This window comes from Onthophagus taurus, chromosome 3 (genome assembly GCF_036711975.1).
Source record: "Onthophagus taurus isolate NC chromosome 3, IU_Otau_3.0, whole genome shotgun sequence".
Lineage (NCBI taxonomy): Eukaryota > Metazoa > Arthropoda > Insecta > Coleoptera > Scarabaeidae > Onthophagus > Onthophagus taurus.
In genome coordinates this window covers 10,810,604-10,826,812 of record NC_091968.1, presented here as the reverse complement: position 1 = coordinate 10,826,812, position 16,209 = coordinate 10,810,604, and the positions used below count along the sequence as shown (strand labels likewise).

Genomic DNA, 16,209 nt, shown 5'->3' with positions numbered 1-16,209 from the left:
GGCCCATGCAAAATCTGGAGAGGGTTCTCTGCGGTGCAGCGTTCAATACGTGTTTGGCCGATTGTCCGTCTAAAATTCAACCATTGGCGTGGTATAGTACATGTGGCGTGATGTGGTCCATGTGGCCCGAGTCTCTACCGTAAGACGACGAGCCTCCAATGAGTTGCCCGACAACGTCGCAGCTCTGGTAATTATAAATAAAAAGTGTTGAAAGTGTTTCTAACGTTGCAGTTTATTCTAACTATAATATAAGAAAATTTATAAATAAACATTATAAAAAAATCAACCATCCTGAGAACTATTATTAAAGAAATTTCGCAAAACGAGCAATTTGTCCATTGTTTTATCTCCTAAACGTGATCTACATTTTAATAATAAACCTACTGAGGAGAAGCACTGTTCCGATTCAACACTTGTAGGTGGAATAGTCTTCAACAATTAAAGGCAAATTACAGATTTTTGCCCATACTACCGCCATTATTGAATATATCAATTTCCTGGATTAATGAATTGAAAAGTGTATTCTTAATTAATAAGAATAGAAGTCGCTGTTGTTTATTTAAACCCGAATAAAGCTTTTCTTTCAGTGTCTGATTTTCCTGCCGTTGAGGCACCGCAATTAATATGTCATCTTCATCATTTTCAAACATACACTGTTGGAAATAATTCACGAGCACACCCTGTATAATCTGAAGGCGTGTGTCTAGCGCAATAAAATTTGGTATGGAAGTAGTACTAAAGTAGTGTAACTTAGTCTTACATGGAGAGCGGCACAACTCCGCTGCGAGGAGAAACATCAATAGCGAGAGTATCCCCCGTGAGCTTCGCGTACCATCGCTACACGACGTGGCATGGAGTCAATAAGTCGCTGTATTGTAGCAAGAGGGATGGCCAACCATGCCACCTCAACTCGCCTCCATAGCTCCTCAACGTTAGCCGAGGAAGCCGGATAACGTAGAAGTCTCCGACCAGTCATTTCCCAAACATGTTTGATCGGATTCCGATGCGGAAACCGAGCTAGCCATGGAAGCATTCGTATACGGTGCTCTTCCACAAAGGTCTGTACAACACGCCCGATGTGCTGTCGTACGTTGTCGTGCATGTATAGCAGACCTGGGAGCCGCCGAACGTAGGGAAGCACAACGGACCGTAGCACCTCATCTACGTATTGTTGACCTGTCATGGTCTGCTATACACGCAGCAAACGTGTACGTCCACCATATGTAATAGCACCGCAAACTATAACGCTCGGTTGTCGGTGGATAGGGCATTCTTGCACGCACTGCTCGAGTAGACGATCACCACGTCTCCAACGAACTAAAATTCGCGCATCACCGGTGCTCAATTCGAATCTTGATTCGTCGGAAAACAAAATGTCCCTCTACTCGGCAACCCACTAATGCCTAGCGTTGACCCATTCGTGACGTATGCTGCGGTGCTCGGATGTTACTGGAATCCGCTGTTTCGCACGACGCACGCGCAGTCCACTATCTACCAAACGTCGCCGTACAGTTCGCGTAGTGAGTGCGCCTTCCCCTGCCGGTAGCCAAACAGCTCCAAGTTGCCTTGAGGAGGACTCACACAACGCTAAAGCGCTGAGCACAAGAGCGCGATCTGAGCGTGCTGGGGTCACGCAGGGCCCTCCCGGCCGCGGCTGAAGGTACCTACGTCATACCTCAGATCATTCTCGCCATGCCCGTTGCACTGCCGATAACGACCGGCCGAGACGACGCGCAATTTCACGGAACGATACACCCTCAATGTGCATACCCTCAAACATTCCTCGCTCAAACTCGCTTAAGTAACGCGATCGCCCATCCATTGCGGACAGAGTACGATAACAATGTGGTTCCTCACACCACACTAAAAACGACCGGTATTTTCCATCCACTTCGGTCTCCATAGCGACGGAATGTTCCACTTGGAAGAGAGACTCAGGCAACAATGCCGCGACGGAACAACTCGAAACTCGATGAATAAACTCGTCTACAGTAAACCTTTGTGCTCCGCAAATATCATGGATTTATCTTCACGGGTTCAGATTATATAGGGTGTGCTCGTGAATTATGTCCAACAGTGTATTTTGTTCATCTGTTGATGTTAAACGTAATATAAGTTTCTCTACTTCGCTGGCAATTGTATCGTTCCCGGGAGTTTTAAACAGAGGATCATTTGAAATATTTTCGTTTCTTTCGAGGTAACTTAATATAGAGGAATTAATGGTTCTCCTTTCTCTTATGCGTGTTCTAAACGCATCACATAGATTTTGACCTAAAACTGATGGACACTTCTCTATCTCACTTAACATAAATTGTAAAGCTATATCTGCTTTTCCTAGTGTAATACTTCGCTGACATAAGGCTTCTACAGTTAGCTTTGCTGGTTCCAATATTGTTACTGGCGCTTTAATAAGCTCGCACTGCGAATCTACAAGAAAGGGCTCTTTTATGTCCACCATTGCTTTACGTACGCATTTTTCTAACAATATGAATCACTCTAACATATCAGAGTACTCCACCTAGTCTAGCAATCTAAAATTAATTTAATTTCTTTTCCGTGGTCTTGTTTTATGTAATTTGTAGGAGATTTTCTGAACTTTTTAACAAATTTTCTAACATTAGAAATAGCCAATTGAATTTCAAATGTATCTGTTAATTCTACAAACGATTTGCATGTTTGAACTTGAAAGTTTCCGTCCTCATCACTGTATGCGTCTGATGCATCAGAGTTATCTGAAGCCGAATCTTCAGTATTGATAATGTTTTGCTCTAATATACTTTGCTGTTCTTTTGGCTTTTTGTATAATATATCTATTATTGCTAGCTGTAAACCATGAGCCAAACATAATTGATGGCTTAGCATCATTAGGCGTCCCACTTTTTTCATTACAGCAGCTCCGTCTGTTGTAACTGCAACTACATCTTCTGATAAACTTAATCCAAATTCATTTAATCGCATCTGCACCATAGAAACACACTCTTCACCTGTAAATGAATGTGTAATTCATATGAGTTTCAAAACACTGTACATTAATGTTCATAAAACGTTTATTACAAATAGACGTTCATTCATCAAATGTAAGACTAAATTTTATTCCATTTTCCATTTGTTTATTTATGGATTGAATAATATGTGCGCGAACTTTTTCATAATAATTTAGTACACGGCTTCTAATAGTGTTTGAAGAAGTTGGCAATACAAATCCTCTAACTTGAAGAGATTCTCGTAAATCTCTGGATGTAATGAAAACAGAAAACGACAACCCATCTAATGATGTTATTCTAGCCAGAACTGCATCAAGTGTTTTTTCAGTTTTTATCAAATAGTAATCTGTTAATTTTATTTGTTTAGATGTGCTTGAAGTGCTAGGTGCATTTAAAGTTGCAAGACAAGGTCGTTCTTTTCGTTGCTCTTTAATGTTTATTTTGTATATGTTTAATAAATGAGTAATTAATCCTTTGGTAGACCCACCCTTTGTTTTTAGAATAGTAAAACATTTTTTACATTTTGCCGTTTCACGTAATTTGATATATGGATAGAAATATGGTAAAAGTTGATACTGGTTTGAAATGAAATTCCTTATTGTTCCCAATAGTTTATTTTTATAAACTGATCGGACCGCTATCGGCGTCTCCGCCATCATCTGCGATCTTGTCTGTATATTCATTGGAGAGATACGCTTAAGATGATAAATTTAAATATAAAATGCAAACTGACGTGATCGGCAAGAAACGCGTTCAAAAAGATTTTTCGACTTACCTTCACTCATTTTCTGTTCTTGTATTTTCTTTCACAATAAAAAGCAAAACAATTAATTTCACTATCTAACCTATAAACAACATTGTCTAGCTCGGGGAAGGACACAAATATTGAGGGAAAAGTAATGTCGAATGCGTGCTTACAGTGTCAACCGATAGATGGAGTCTTAATTTTCAAAAAATACTAAATTAATGGCGTAAACATAACTCCGAAAATCCCGAAATTATAATCGATATCCCAGGATAATTTTCGAGATTTAAATACGTACGGGATCCCGGGATTGCAATCCCTAATTGTTACATATTGTTTTCAACTAAAACTAGAAACATTTAGGTTTAGAATGTCTCGAATGTTTGTAGTTCTGGGTCTAGTGTTAGTTCTGGTTTTATCCCGGTATGTAGCAGTTCTGTTAGATTCTACCGTACTTGAGGTTAAGACATATACCTTTTTGACAATAGGGCCGTTAACTATTTTTTTTTTATTGGCTTATTCGAAAGTTTTTTAAAATTGATTGACCCTACATTTTTTAATTTTTGATTCTGAGGTTCAGTTTTTCAAAAAAAAAAAATTAAATTGAGTTTGAAACTACAGGGCGCGAACTCCAAAGTACGTCACTGTGATCTGAGCGTACGATTGGAGCTCCAAAGTACGTCACTCAGATTTGGTGTACGATTGAAATGTATAAAAATCAATAAAATTCCTGGAGAGACACAACGCTACGAGTCTGACAGTATGACCAACCTTAAAACTTAAATCAAATCTTTTAGTAGCAATCAATTTGCTTTCAACTAATTTATTTTAGGGAGTATAAATAAAATAAAAACCGAAACATCCTTAATAATTAAAAGATTTTTAATATAATATGTTCAAGTACACCCTTCATCAAATATATCATACAATATTCCCACATAATTTTATTAATTTTATTGATTTTCTGAACTCAATTTGGTTTTTTTTCTTATTTTAATCAGACATTGTCTTTTTCGGTGAATTAAACACAAAAAAAATAACAACACTTCACCCTAAACGTAGCGGTACATAAGTTAAAATCAATCATCACAGGATTGTATACAATGTAAGTATTAACAACATTTAAATTTTTTCGTTTTCAATTTCTACGATTCTCCCACAAAGCTTATTATTATCAAGTAATATTTTTTTATACAAAACTTTATGCTTTTCAATTTTTAAACATCGATATAAAACAAAACACAGTTTCAGGGACACTTTTCATTCCGTTTTCAATATTTTATTAATTCTTTATCGTTTGTTGAGGAATTTGGGCCTGAAACAAAATGAAAACATTAAAAAAAATATAATATTCTCGTATGAAATGAATAAAAATAATAATGAGAACAGATAAAAGGTAGAAAAACTTAAAATAAATGGGTACATACCAAAGGTTTGAGGATAGAATGAGCATATTTACGGGATTTCGATTGAATTTTCTTTGAATTTGGTAACATGTAATGTTGAACTTCTCTAGAAAGTGAACTAGCCGAACTCCATCTAGACATCTAACCAGTACCAACAATAAAATACCAAAGCCATAGCCCCAAAAAATATTGTACAGCGTTAATTTAACCGTAAAAATAATAATAGACAAAAAATTTGCGCCAAAAATCTTAATATCAATCAATTCATTAAATAAATCCAACTAATTAAGCCACTTTCATACTTTAAATTAATTATTAGATACAAGATACAAAAAAAAACTTATTATAAAGAAAAAATATTAATTAAATAATTAGTATTTAAGTTAAAAGCATGCCCCATACCATTTATTTTTTTTTAATTTTCAAAACTTCTTTAAGATTTCACTCCCTTCCTCTATAACATATCCAATAAAACAGATAAGATCAGATTTAAAAGAAAGCCAAGGAGAAGGTAATTAAATAATAAACATTAATGAAGGAACAAATGTTTGTGAAGAAGTGATTTTTTTTTATCTTACCTGAGGTTCTATATGTGTAGGAGCTGGCGTTAAAAAATCTGTTGGAGCGTTAGGGTCGTTTACCGGGGTTGGGATGAAATAATTCATTTGAGTATCCCCACCGGCCGTTGAATTTCCAAGAGGGGGTTGCATCATTGTAGGAACACTCGGTTTTCCACCCGGATTGAACACATCAACATAAGATTTTTTTAGATCTAAACAAAAATTATTTATTTATTTAATACCGGGAATCCAAGCCAAACTCTGACTGACAGTAGAGTAGTAATAGTTTCTTAGTAAAAAATATTTAAACTAAAACAGCTAGGAAAAAACAGTAAATTGATTTCCAGTAATTTATTAATTGCATATTCAAAAAACAAACACAAAATACAAAAATTTATTGACTCAATAACCAATTAAGCGCTAAATTAAGGCAACAACAAGCTTTAACAGTTGACAAGAGGAATTCCTTAATTGCCTTTTTTGTATTATTTGCGCGGAAATCTAGCTTTTTATTTGAAATGTCTAGACAAAGAGGTCAAACAACTATTGAAATTACAAAATTAGTGCTTAAACACTACCAGGAAGGAAAATCGGTATGAGAAATTGCAAAAATTGTAGACACAAGCCATTCTACGGTTTACGATATAATAAAGCGCTTCAAAATCCGGCAAAAACGGCATTTAATAAGAAAAATGAAAGTGGATCCATTTCTTAGAACACCAAAGCTGGTTATTATCGCTGAGAATGAACTAGGGAAAAAAGCTAGTGCGTCAACCATCATAAACATGCTCCATAATGCTAATTTACATGGTAGAAAGGCGAGAAGAAAAGCGTTAATCAGTAAAAAGAATCATAACATCAGATTAATATTTGAGACAGAGCACGAAAATTAAGACGTTTTTCTTTTTGGAAAACTGTTCTATTTACTGGTGTAAGTAAATATACTTTTGGGTTAGATGTATGAAGAAAAAAAAATAAGAAGATGCATTTAAAAAATTTAAGACCAACTGTGAAACATGGTGGCGGATCTGTGATGCTGTGAGGGTCCTTTTCAGCTGCTAAACTAGGATGTTTTCATTTCATCGAGGGAATCCAATTTACCTCGTAGCGTGGGTAAACTATCTCCTGGCAGCGACTGGCGATTCTACCAAGACAACGATCCAAAATACAAAGCGTACAAAGTACGTTCTTGGTTTTTATATAATTGCCCTCATGTAATGGAAACACCACCCCAAAGCCCAGACATAAATCGCATTGAAAATTTATGGAAGTATTTAGATACAAAAGTTCTGGAACTTGAAGTTTCTAGTAAATCTGATTTGAACCTACAATTGGACCGGGTTATGCATCACTTGACTAAACGACAAATGAACAATGTTGACAAAAACGAGATTTTCGTTTTCATTTCTCAAAAAATATAGGACTTCTCAGAATAGACAGGTTCAAACTATTGAAAACTGTTTGGTGTCTGTCTATTTTTATCACAGAACACTGATGACAGCTATCATAAGATTATACAGACATATGAAGTTATGGTCAACTTCCGGTTAAGATTGTCAACGTCAATTTTGTCATATTTGTAAACGTCGTGAAAAATCCTTTAAAATGATCCTTTAAATGATACTGTAGTGTGCCATGGAAAAAAATAATGCGCCAAACTGATAACAGTTATTAAATGATATTTCAATAATATCAATATTTCAATATAATGCCTGAAGCAGTTTTAAATGATTAGTTGTTCTCATGGTACACTACAGTATAACACAAGTGACTTTAAGAGAATGTTCGGAAACTATTTTAATGTTTTTCTATGGTACAATTACAATTAATGTTGATGTATTGTACAGCAATGGGTTCATAAAAAAAAAATCCGTATCCAATAACGCGAAGAAAAACATACCCAGTAATTTGAAAATCAAAAGTTGATAATCGCTTGAAATTGAAGATGGCGTTGGAAAAAGTTTATTTGTAGCATGAATCATAGCATTCATCAAACCTTTTCATTTGATACCTCGCTCATGAAAATTGGAATGTAAATGACAGAGTTACACCTTGCGGCATTCTGGTGTGACAACCTGTATATACAGGTGTCTTTTTTATGTTAATATTACATTTAAAATGGATGCACAGTACATCAATAAATTCAGAAAAACAAACTGTATCCAATGACGCGAAGAAAAATATACGCAGAAATTTGAAAAACAAAAGTTAATAATAGCTTTAAATTGAAGATGGCGTTGGAAAAAGTTTATTTGTAGCATGAATCATAGTATTCATCAAACCATTTCATTTGATTTTTCTTCACATTATTGGGAACAGATTTTTTTTATGAACGCATTGCTGTACAATACATTAACATTAATTGTAATTTTAGCAGAGAAAAGTAACAGTCATTAAATGATATTTCAATGCCTGAAGCAGCTGTAAATGATTATTTTTTCTCATGGCACACAACAGTACAACACAAGTGACTGTAAGAATGTTCGGAAACTATTTTAATGTTTTTCTTTACTACAATTAATGTTGATGTATTGTACATTAATGGATTCAGAAAAAAAATCTCTATCCAATAACGCGAAGAAAAACATACCGAGCAATTTGAAAATCAAAAGTTATAGTTATAGTTTTTTATATTTTTTTATTACAGTGAATAAATTTTTGCCTTTTGTGTTTGTTTTTTGAATATCGTCGGCTTAGTAAAAAAACCACGTAACTCCGTTTCGGAAAACTTTACAGGAGACAGAAAAGACTGGATTGAGCGGAAACGTGTATTTCAATATACGCACAGTTTTCGGAATTGGTAGATTTAATAATTTGTTACATAATTACATCAAAATCTTATTTATGGTAAAAATTGGAGTTACGTGGTTTTCTTAGTAAGCCGACGATATGGAATTAATAAATGACTGAAAATCAATTTACTTTTTTTTCCAAGCTGTTGTAGTTTAAATATTTTTTAGTAAGAAAAGCCACTGTAAGTCGCAATATATGAATACAGTAACCATAATTACGAAACTACTATGCACTTGCACTGTCCCACATAAAATGCAACATAGCTTAATAGTACAGGCATTGGGTAGTTTTGCAAAGGAAAAGTTGCGCTTGGAAAAAGGTGACGCATAGTAGTCCGAAAACACTCAACAACCGATCGAAAATCAATTTAAAAAAAATTTTGTTAGAAAAACAATTTAAATGTTACATACAGATGTCACACGTAACTGGTTCGTTAGAACTTTTTCAGGTTCCACTATTCGTAGAGATTTGAAATTTTGGCAGCATGGGTTGTTCATGCGAAACTTTCGATCTAAAATATTTTCAAGATGACCGCCATTTCCGGTATACCGGAAGTAGACCATAAGCTCGTTATTTTAAATGGAATACTATAGTTTTTATTACACCGTTTAATTGTACGTAAAAAAATAGGTTGAGTTTGATAATAGTATATTATTCAACAAGCGTATAATGGCGGCTGTTACCCACGAAGATGAAGTTGCAACATGAGCGAGCGAAGCGAGCGAGTGTTGTAATCTGAGTGGGTAACATCCATTATACGCAAGTTGAATACTATACTTTATCTACAACTATTTAATTTTGAAATAAATAGTCAATATAAGAAAGCTGTCATTTCTGTAAATATTTTATTTTTTGATTAGTAGGCCGTGTCAGAACTGTGGAATAATGGCTTCATTATTCAACACTTTGTCAGTCATGAGTAATGCGTGTCATTACCCGTCAAAAATCAAATGTATAACGAATAGATAATTCAATAGTTGTAGATAAAAGTTATTGGTACCTAGTTTCGTTTTCTAGTTATTTTGGTTTTAAGCTTTTTTTGGTAAATTTCAACGTGCTCTTTAAAACCCTATATCTCAGCCAACGCTAATTCAAAACAGATCTACATTGGCACGATTACTCTTCAGATAATGTCAAATAGATTGTCGTTTGTTGTATCGGAGTATCTTACACAGCAATTGAATTACTGTTTCTCCATATTCAATGGCGAGAAAGTCGAAAATTTTAAATGGAACGCCATATTTTGTTAGCCTATCAGAAAGGGAATATAATTCTCTACAAAGTATCTATAAACATTCCTATACCTATTTATTGTAGTTTGAATTATATTGGGAAATTTATTAAAACATGCACGAAATGCAGGTTTTTTTATTAGAAAGCTATGGAATATTGAGAGTTTTTCGTTCATGTTTGTGTTATTGTTGTGATTAGTTACATTTGACGACGGGTGTAAATCATTGAACATCATAGCAGATTATTCTAACGCCGATATTTGAAATTTATTTTGTATTGATAGAGAATGTAATAAACTTTTGGACAGAACGTGTAAAACACCTAATGAGAGATGCGTAACACACCTAACGGCCAACACAAGGAAACATTTCAAACAATTGACAAAGACTTTCTTAGTTCTGGACATATCGAGACCAAAAAAACCGCATATTTCCGGTCCCCAGTGGTGAAAACAACGAAATAAATATTTTATCGTATTTTATTGCATTTCCAAATTCAATTTAATAACAAATTTATATTATATATTTATATTTTTATCCCAATCTAATTTTTGTCATTAACTTTTTGTTTTAATTGTTTCATTTATTTGATCTTCTTTGTTATTTATGGTAAGTAAGAGCTAGTAAACTAAAAGATCATCAATCGTTGTTAATAGTACAAATAATAATAGAAATAAATTAAACAAAAAACTGTCAAAATGTCATGGCCTTCTAATAAAAATACAAACGGTTTCCTGCATGTTTTGATAAATTTCCCAATATGAGAGAAACTACAATAAATAGCTATAGGAATGCTTATAGATAAATTGTAGAGAATTAAATTCCCTTTCGGGTAGGCTAATAAAACATGGGGCGTTCCATTTAAAATTTTCGACTTTCTTGCGGTTTCTCGCGGCAACCTGTATAAGATGCTCTGATAAAATAAATGACAATCTATTTGACAGCATCTGAAGAGTAATCGTGGCAATTTAGAGCTTTTTTCAATGAACGTTGGCTGGGGTTTTATATGGGGTTTTAAAAAGCATGGTGAAATTTGCCAAGAAAAACTTAAAATGAAAATAATTCGAAAACGAAAGACGGCTAGGTACCAATAACTTTTATGAAAGTCACCATATTTTTTGCGTACAATTAAAAGGTGTAATAAGAACTATAGCATTCCATTTAACGAAGTTATGGTCTACTTCCAGTATACCGGAAGTGGCAGCCATGTTGAAAATAATTTAGATCGAAAGTTTCCAATGAACAACCCATGCTACCAACATTTTAAAACTGTACGAATAGTGGAACCTAAGAAACTTAGTGAAGTTTATGAAGTCTTAGGTGTTTTATAATAGCTACTGCACGAAATAAATTGCTGTTACAATTTCTTTATTTTGTATAAAGAAATTTTCTACAAAACGACACAACTTTAGAAAACACAAAAGATTGGAGGTCGTTATATGTCGTCACTCCAATTTCGTTATATGGAGGTCTTACTGTATATGTCTAATGTCTTGCACGAAATTTTGTAGTAGCATTCTTCTTTGAAGTCCTAATTTATATGAAAAGAAAATGAGCACGAATTTAAGTAAAGTACTACTTCCGGTTTACGAATTTAATTCAAATTTTGACACAACATTTGCCTTTTGGTCTTGCAATCATATGCCAAGTTTCATAAAGCTATAGTTAATTGCTAACAGCAGAATATTTTCGATCTGGTTTTTTTGTCGCTCGGAAATGTGTGACGTTCTAGAACTAGAATCATTTAGTGTTAGTTCTAGTTTTATACTAGCACTATCACTAGAACTAACACAAGACCTAGAACTTGAATCAATCATTCGGGTTTAGCCGTCTTGAAGACGTGCGGCTAAACCCGAATATTTCTAGTTCTAGGTCTAGTTTTAATTGTAGTATTACATTGTGGTATACTTTTATTGGACGAAAAGTAGAACTAACACTAGACCTAGAACCTAGAAACAGGTCTAATGTTTGTCAGGATTAGCCATCTTAAGAGACGCAGGAAATGTTTCTAGTTCTAGTGATAGTGTTAGTTTAGTTTTATTTGTTATTCAACGCTAGATTATTGTATATTTTTATAGAGCTATAACAAACACTGCGTTCCCCGTTTTAATCAGTTATGTCAAGGTGTTACTGTATTGTCAAATTGTATTGACATGTTGCATTTTATATGGGACAAAGTATGGAAATATATTTTTGTATATTGCACCCACGAAGTAGTATAAGGAGATACAACGAGCATACAAAAGTGGTGGGGGATTTGCTCCAAAATAGGGCGAACTTAATTCTGAGTTATACCTTGTGGCTCTGACGACAGCGCCCCTTGTGTTAAAACTGCAAACTAAAATTAAATATACTTTTTAGGTTATAGTTGCTTGCAATTTGTTCTGATAGATGTTCTGAAGAAGAATAAAAATTATAATAATATTGATTAATATTATTATAATTACTTATTATCTAATATTGAGTTGTAAAAATGATGTGTAATAATAAAATGTAATGGACTACAAAGGAAAAAATAAGCGACCTATCCTAACTAAACAGATTAATTTTTGTTAGTTTACAGTTTTGCCACTGGGGCGTTGTCGTCAGAGCCACAATGTAAAACTCTGAATTAGATTCGCCCTATTCTGGAACACAATCGCCTATTGCCGTTTTATCTCCTTATACTACTTCGTGATTGCACCTTAAGTAAAATTCACTGTATTTTTTTTACTTACTTCGACCTCTTTGTAACTTAAACATATTCGGTTGATTATTTTTGAATTCTTCCCCACTTCCCGGAACACCTCCACCGGGCAAATTAGCCGAATGTACTCCTCCGAACGTAGTTTGCGACTGAGAATGATTCCCAGTTATTTGAGGACCTGATGGATCATATAAAACGGGTTGATTTGGACTCATTGATTGATTATTAATCATCGTTAAACTATCTGGTTGGTTAGATTGTTGGTAATTTTGGTAACTACTTTGGAAATTTGGATCATGCGTTGAAAAATCACTACCTGGTGGTGGAGACATCGTTGGAACACTCATTTTCGGCATTAAATCCGACATTTTCGGGGGCGGCTTTAATTCGTTTGTGGCATCATTTTGATCTTCTTCGAGGTTAACCCATTTCTTCTTCTCAGGATCCCACACAATCTATTTACATTTATAATTTAAATAAATAATTTTTTTAATAACAACTTTAATAACCTACCGATGGGTTTTTATCGTCGGGCAATTTCATTTGGTTTTTAGGCCTTAAAGCTAATTTGCTAAAGATTCCACCGAACCATCCGGAACTGGCTTGTTTCGAAGCGATTTCCGGCCCTTTCACAGCTTTATTTTGCGTTTCTTTAACTCGATCCTTTTGATTTTCTTCGACTCCTTCATCGAAAATATTTTTTCCTTTCGATTGTTGATTTGGCATCGAAATTTGAGGTCGGACATCCTAAACAACAATACACATCGCCAATTTACTATATTTAAAAAAGAATATAAAGCTAAAAAGATTTAAGCAAAAACATTCTCGTTAAGTAAAAGAAAAATTAAGCAAACTTCCGTTTTTATCTCTTCATATATCATTTATTCACTTTTTTTAATGCATCTAAATAAGGTTTTTCCATCTAATTCAACAACTATGTAGAAAATACCGTAAAAAGCGTGTAACAAACATATAATATACATTTTTGCGTATAACAAACATTGTTAACAGGTTGAAACATCAACTTACACCATTTTAATGTAATTTTTTACGTATTTTGTGACAACAATTTTTCTTCTAAACATTTATGCCATTAATTAGTATACATTATGCGGTTTTTTATCGGTTCTTTTATTTCTAGATAGCACATCATATCGTCAACTAAAAAGCATTAAACATCGATGCACATCGAGAAATAAAAATCGTTTAAATCGGTTATGCGTCGAGTTTATTTTAAATAATCCCCGATAGATGACACCACCTCATTAAATGGAAGTTTGGTTATACATAACCTCAATTAAGAAGAAAGTATAATTCAAGAATCATCATGTCGCTTAAAAATCGACATTTTTTTATTAATCGACGGGAAATTACTCAAGTAAGCCGTTACAAATAAAAAAAAGTGCGGAAAAGTGTAACCTTACCGAAAAATCACTTTAAAGTTTCGACGTGGCGTCACTTTTTGTGACGTCACGTTTCTGACTGGTTGCATACTTGCAATGATGACGTCGGATACAATAATTAATTAACACAGTGTACTTTCGCCTAAAATGTCGTTGTTTACCATCTATAAATTAAAGATAACCTAAAATCTATACCTAATGAAAATTAAATGTTCTTTTAGGCAAGAATTTGAAACCAACTGGCCTTTTATTAAAGAAGCTAGATTTGACCAAGGACAATAGAATCTAACAGAACTGCTACTTCCATTGTTATTTTGTAGCCCATTACGGGTTGGTTGCCGGCACTCTACGTCACTCTATTAGCCACGCCCAGTTAACTGTCATTGTGTTCTATACGTTTGCGGTGGTGTTAGAGGTTATATGATATGACATTAATACGTCTAATAAAATAAAACTTCAAAAGTAATATGAATACGTCTACGATATACGATATAACCTCTAAAAATACACAGCAAACGCATAAAACATAATGACAGCTGACTGGGCGTGGCAAATGGTGTGACGTAGTGTGCAGGCATGTTGTCACAACACAACAATGGATGTAGCAGTCCTGTTAGATTCTGCAGTCCTTGAATTTGACAATGAAGCAAAATGCAAAATATGTAATTGTTTCTTAAATATTACTCACGGTGGTAAAGCAGATATAAAAGACCACATAAATTCAAAAAAAAAACATGATATGTTTCCTCGATAATTATATAATTGTCGAGGATCTTTATCATCTAAAATTGATGATTTTTTAATTAAACATGATTCCACTGAACAAGAAAAATCAGTTTTATCACTTAATCAAGCATCACCAATCATTTCGAAGTGCAGATTGTACTTCAAAATTAGTTAGAAGAGTATTTGAAGATATGTATCGAAACTATTAAGAGAGGACGTTAATAACATTGTTTTTTTTTTGGGATCGGCACCGATGGGAGTAAAATATTGCCAAATACTGCCAAATATTTGTTGTGTTGATATATTATTTTACAGAAAATAAAGGTATCGAGGTAAAGATGATTAAAATTGATTGTTTAAAAGACGAAATTTCTAATGCAGTTGTCAAATATATTATTGATACATTGGAAGAAAGCAAAATTCCACTGAAGAAATGTATTGCTTTTGGTGCAGATAATACTAACACCAATTTTGGTGGTTTAGAACGAAAGGGTTTTGAAAATATTTACTATAAACTGAAAGAAAAATTACCGAATATCAGGGGCGCTGGTTGCTCAGCCCTCGTTTTACAGAACAGCGGTCGAAAGTCATGTGAATTGCTTACCGTAGATGTAGAATTGGTTGTAATAAAGACATTCTCATTTTTTAAATCATTTATTTTGCGAACAGAAGAGATTTTTCTTACACTGGAAAATCCTGCTAATTTTCTTATAGCCTTCTTTATGAATCCACTTAGTGAACCGTATTTATGAGCAGTACATAATTTTCTTAATTACCTCAATAGTCAAATATTAAAAATTGAAAAAGAAAAAATTACAATAATAGAAAGCAGAGTAATCATGAATGAAACTGTTACAATGATTGAAAATAGAATTCAAGATAAATTTCTACCTTTAAGGGAAATTTTGCGAAATTGCGAGTTAGAATTGTAAAAATGAGGTTTTTAAATGTTCTCTGATTGCCAAAGTGTATCTAGAAAAGCGGATCAAACCATTGGACCAATTTTCGTCTCTGGAATGGTTATTGTTAGAAGAAGTGCCAGAATGGGATGAAATATCGAGATGTTTAGAATCATTAAAAAATATAATTTCTTTCGCTGAAGATGTATTGTACAATCAAATCTGTCATATTAAAGGCGTCATAAAGTGTGAATTGATAATAACAATGCTGCATGGAAATCTTAAGGGTGCATAGGAAAATGGATGAGTATACAGGTGGTTCAGTTTTTAATCGGGAAACTTTACTAGGATGTAGTACTTGCCAAAATGTAATTTTTTTTATATAAACATAGAGTCATAATTCTATTGTTTTCGAACTATGAGCGATCAAAGTTAAGCCAAAAATGTACATTTTGTTTTGTATTTCGGCTGTAAGTAAACCGTAGAATTTGAAACTTTGTACGTATTTAGTACTGGTTAAGACCTTATTTTCAACCATACTTTAAACTTCCCCAGCGCCCTCTAAGGGGATGCAATTCACCACCCCCTTGATTGTTTTTATAAGAACTTTTTAATGCTATGGAAAATTAACATAAAAAAATATGGGTTGTAAAGCTTATTCTTTAGTGGTGCTTTTTTGTTTCTTTAGTATTTTCCTTAAAGTTAATAGTTTGTGTGTAAAAAAAATAAAATATCGTGCCATGTACCGCTATATTTAGTTAAAATTATTCTAAAA

The 16,209-nt window shown here is 33.7% G+C and overlaps 1 protein-coding gene across 10 annotated transcripts in view; it reads right to left on the bottom strand.

Moving 5' to 3' along the window:
• Positions 1-4,590: 4,590 nt before the first annotated feature.
• Positions 4,591-16,209, bottom strand: part of LOC111418976 (Secretory 16) — a 58,293-nt gene continuing 46,674 nt past the window's right edge. For 4 of the 10 annotated variants that reach the window (XM_071195135.1, XM_071195134.1, XM_071195137.1 and 1 more), the window contains 5 exons: positions 12,920-13,153; positions 12,438-12,861; positions 5,714-5,907; positions 5,157-5,276; positions 4,591-5,044 (listed from right to left, as the gene is read on the bottom strand). In XM_071195135.1, the coding sequence (XP_071051236.1) occupies positions 5,012-5,044; positions 5,157-5,276; positions 5,714-5,907; positions 12,438-12,861; positions 12,920-13,153 (1,005 nt within the window). In that variant the 3' untranslated portion in view covers positions 4,591-5,011. Of the gene's footprint in view, positions 5,045-5,156; positions 5,277-5,537; positions 5,590-5,713; positions 5,908-12,437; positions 12,862-12,919; positions 13,154-16,209 lie in introns of those variants that run through there. The other 6 variants (XM_071195141.1, XM_071195142.1, XM_071195139.1 and 3 more) reach the window with 5 other exon arrangements.